Here is a 3,618-nt window from a genome sequence, read left to right as displayed (position 1 = left end):
ATGTTTCCGCTGTGTAATCAATGCGTCTTGGAAGATTGCGAAAATTGTGATCATGATGACTCGGAAAGAATGCTGATGGGTACATGGACAACTCTAGAAATTAATAAGGCCTTAGAAAAAGGGTACAAAATAATAAAAATTCACGAGGTGTGGCATTTTGAGCAAACATCGACAGATTTGTTCAAGGGATATGTCAAAGATTTTATGAAGATCAAATTAGAAACTAGTCCACATACGTATGCCACAAATGAAGAGTACGCTCGGGCTGTAAAAGAGCAGATGGACATAGAGCTCGATTTATCTAAAATAGCCCCAAATCCCGGTAAACGAGCAGTCGCTAAAATATGCCTAAATAGTCTATGGGGTAAATTTGGCCAAATAATGAATATGAAACAGACAGAGTATGTTGTGGACATTAAAAGATGGTACGAAGTTTTGATGAACGATAAAATAAATTTAACAAACGTCACATTTATTAATGATAATATAGCACAAGTCTCTTACGATTATAAAGACGTGTTTGTGGAAGACCCAACATCTACGAATATTTTTGTGGCATTATTTACCAGTAACGCTCGTCTAAGACTGTACGAGATGATTGATAGGCTAGGAGAGGCTGTAGCTTATTTCGACACAGACTCCATTGTCTACATTGATGATGGCCTAAACACTGTCGAAACAGGTGAAATGTTGGGCGATTGGAGTGATGAGTTGCCTGGAGATGACTACATAGTTGAATGGCTCAGTACAGGTCCTAAAAGTTATTTTTACAAAACAGCCAAGGGCAAAGAGGTGACTAAAATCAAAGGTTTCACTTTAAACTACGAAAACAGCCTAGTACTCAACGCCTCCGTCATGAATGACATCATACACGATCCAACCAAAGAAATTAAGCTCACGTATGACCAGATCGGCAGGGATACAGAGACCAAAGATATTGTTACGAGAAAAAGGGTATCAAAGACTTTCAAGATGGCCTACAAGAAACGAAAAATAATACAAAGTGATGACTCATTAATTGACACAGCACCTCTTGGTTTTCAAAAATTATAATAATATTACGCATTAGACATTGTACATCATTCTTTATTAGACGCTGTTACAGTGAAAGACGTGTTTTGTCTCGCTCGTGTTTTCGATAAATTTTGATTTTGTATAAATTAACAATGTCTGATCAATGGTCAATAAATATTATAAATCAGCGAGAAATAAAAAAATTCAACGCTTATCTATGCACTTTTCAAGTTAATTGTGACAACTTTAAAATAGGTGAAGGTTTAGAACAAGACAAAGACTATCTAAAAAACCATTTAGAGACCGCCCTTGAGAATATAAAAAAGCAAGCTGGCTACACAACAGGTGACAAAATCAGAATTGTTGCCTTAAATGATGACTTTAGACACCCGATATCGACAGAAACAAGTTCAAGTGCCAATATGTCAAAGTTATTAGAACAAATTAGCAATATATCAACATCTAACGCTGCTGTCCACCTGAGAAATACAAAATTTGATGTTCAAATCTAGAAAATACCTAGTCCGAAAAACAATGATCTTCCTATGATGATGATGATGACTTTAGACACCCGATATCGACAGAAACAAGTTCAAGTGCCAATATGTCAAAGTTATTAGAACAAATTAGCAATATATCGATATCTAACGCTGCTGTCCACCTGAGAAATACAAAAATTTGTTGTTCAAATGTTGAAAATACCTAGTCCGAAAAACAATGATCTTCCCCGGGTATGGTAACTTTCTGCAGTATCAATGATGATGATTATATGAGATAATGGTTCCAAACCCAAGTATCAAGAAAGAAAATATAACAAAAATTATTAATATTGTATAAAGTTGAAAACTATGTACATAAAATAAAAATTATTGTAATCTTTTAAGGTATTAATACAATACATATATAAAAATTGTAAAATTTATGGACACATAAAATACCAAATTGTAATTAGTATTAATAAATATAATAATAAAATATAAAGTTTTTCATTTATAACACATTCTATATTGTTTACCAAAAAAGTAACGGTCTCAGAATATGCTTTAGAGAGTGGTATATAAAAATTTTAAGAAATAACTGCGTAAAGGTAAAAATTTCTTAGAAAAAAAAGTCAAAACAACGACAATTATGTAAATAAGATGTAAATATGAATAAATAACAAAAATCTAGCATAAAAACAATAAATGACACGTAATATTATGTATTTGTAACTGTTTAATGCATTATCTTTAAAAACCTGATTTGCTTGGTACTCAGGGCGTTTTTAAACTTACTGTTTCAAATGGCGTACTGTTTCAAATGACGGCGGCATTTTTGAACTTTAAAGTGTGATCATATAGGTATGCGTCAGCTAGGTGTCAGGTATGCGTCAGGTATGCGTCAGCTAGGTGTCAGGTATGCGTCAGGTATGCGTCAGAGACGTTTTTTTGCTTTTATTAAAAAGTGTTAGTTCTCTTTATCGACGGTGATCAGCACTTTATATAGATACGCATCACTTTTTCAAAATCATTAAGTGATTGACAGCTGGTGGAGTAAGACGTGACTATGGTTGAAGAATATGACTATGTGTTTGGCCCCGAGTATGTTGGCGATAGAACATGGAAGCTGGGAGAGACAACTTTAATATTTGAAGAGGATAATATATTAGTAGATGAAGAAAAGTTTCCAGCAACAGACGGTCTTCAGAATTTATTATTTTACAAGTATCCTAAAAACTTTACGCCTCTAGATCATCAAATGTACAAACGAATACTGCAAATAACTGATGTACACAGAGATACGTTGGGAAAACTAAGACACCAAGCTTCACCCGAAAAATATCGTGACATTATTAGACCACTGTTTAAAATGACTAAGAACAAGAAGAAGAAGAAGAAGAAGATTCATATGAAAACAGATGGCAAAAAGGGAGTTTTAGATAATAATAACAGCCAGCAAAATACTATTGGTAATCGGATAGCGATAAACAACGATCCACAGAAAAACTACTCTCCAAGTAGAATAGGTTATCTTTGTAAAGGTGAAATACGATATGTATAATATACATGTATATTATTAATAAATTATGTTAATTTTTCCAGTGTTTTATTTTTCGGTGTTCAAAGTTTTTAAATTCATAGCTAAGTTCATTACCGTTTTTTTGTTGTTGTTATTTATTATTATTATTATTTATGTATATTACATTACCCTAAGAAACCCTTCATAGTCACGCTCATAGGGTACAGAGGTGCCTTATTACCACTAGTTTTTGTGTAACCTCGTGTACATATTCAATCATGTAAATTTTTAAAATATATTTTTTACCGAAATTTTCCACTTTACCCTCGTATTTTGTTTTATTTTTATTTTATCAATGTTTATTTAAAGCATATTTTGATCTTTTTTTTTTTTGTTGACTACATAGCCATATACGAATAATAGTTTGACTACATAGCCATATACGAATAATTGTTCTTTGATTTTTTGTTTATATAAATGACGTTTTTACAAATAAAAGAAAGGAAAGCTGTTTGGTTAGTTAAAAACAATGTTCACACTTTAGAGTTTGGACATTATTTTCAACCGTAACAACAGACGGGACGAGAACCCACAGCTTGTGTCTGT

The 3,618-nt window shown here is 32.6% G+C and overlaps 1 protein-coding gene across 1 annotated transcript; it reads left to right on the top strand.

Annotated features, from left to right (window-relative positions):
* LOC140450608 (uncharacterized) lies at window positions 1–1,053 on the top strand. The gene has a single exon (XM_072544266.1). It carries the CDS (start codon window positions 1–3, stop codon window positions 1,051–1,053), a length of 1,053 nt encoding a protein of 350 aa, XP_072400367.1.
* Window positions 1,054–3,618: the final 2,565 nt, after the last annotated feature.

This window comes from Diabrotica undecimpunctata, chromosome 9, assembly GCF_040954645.1.
Source record: "Diabrotica undecimpunctata isolate CICGRU chromosome 9, icDiaUnde3, whole genome shotgun sequence".
In the NCBI taxonomy this organism is placed as follows: Eukaryota; Metazoa; Arthropoda; class Insecta; order Coleoptera; family Chrysomelidae; genus Diabrotica; species Diabrotica undecimpunctata.
Note: the sequence above shows the minus strand (reverse complement) of the source record. Positions and strands in the feature narration are given on the sequence as shown.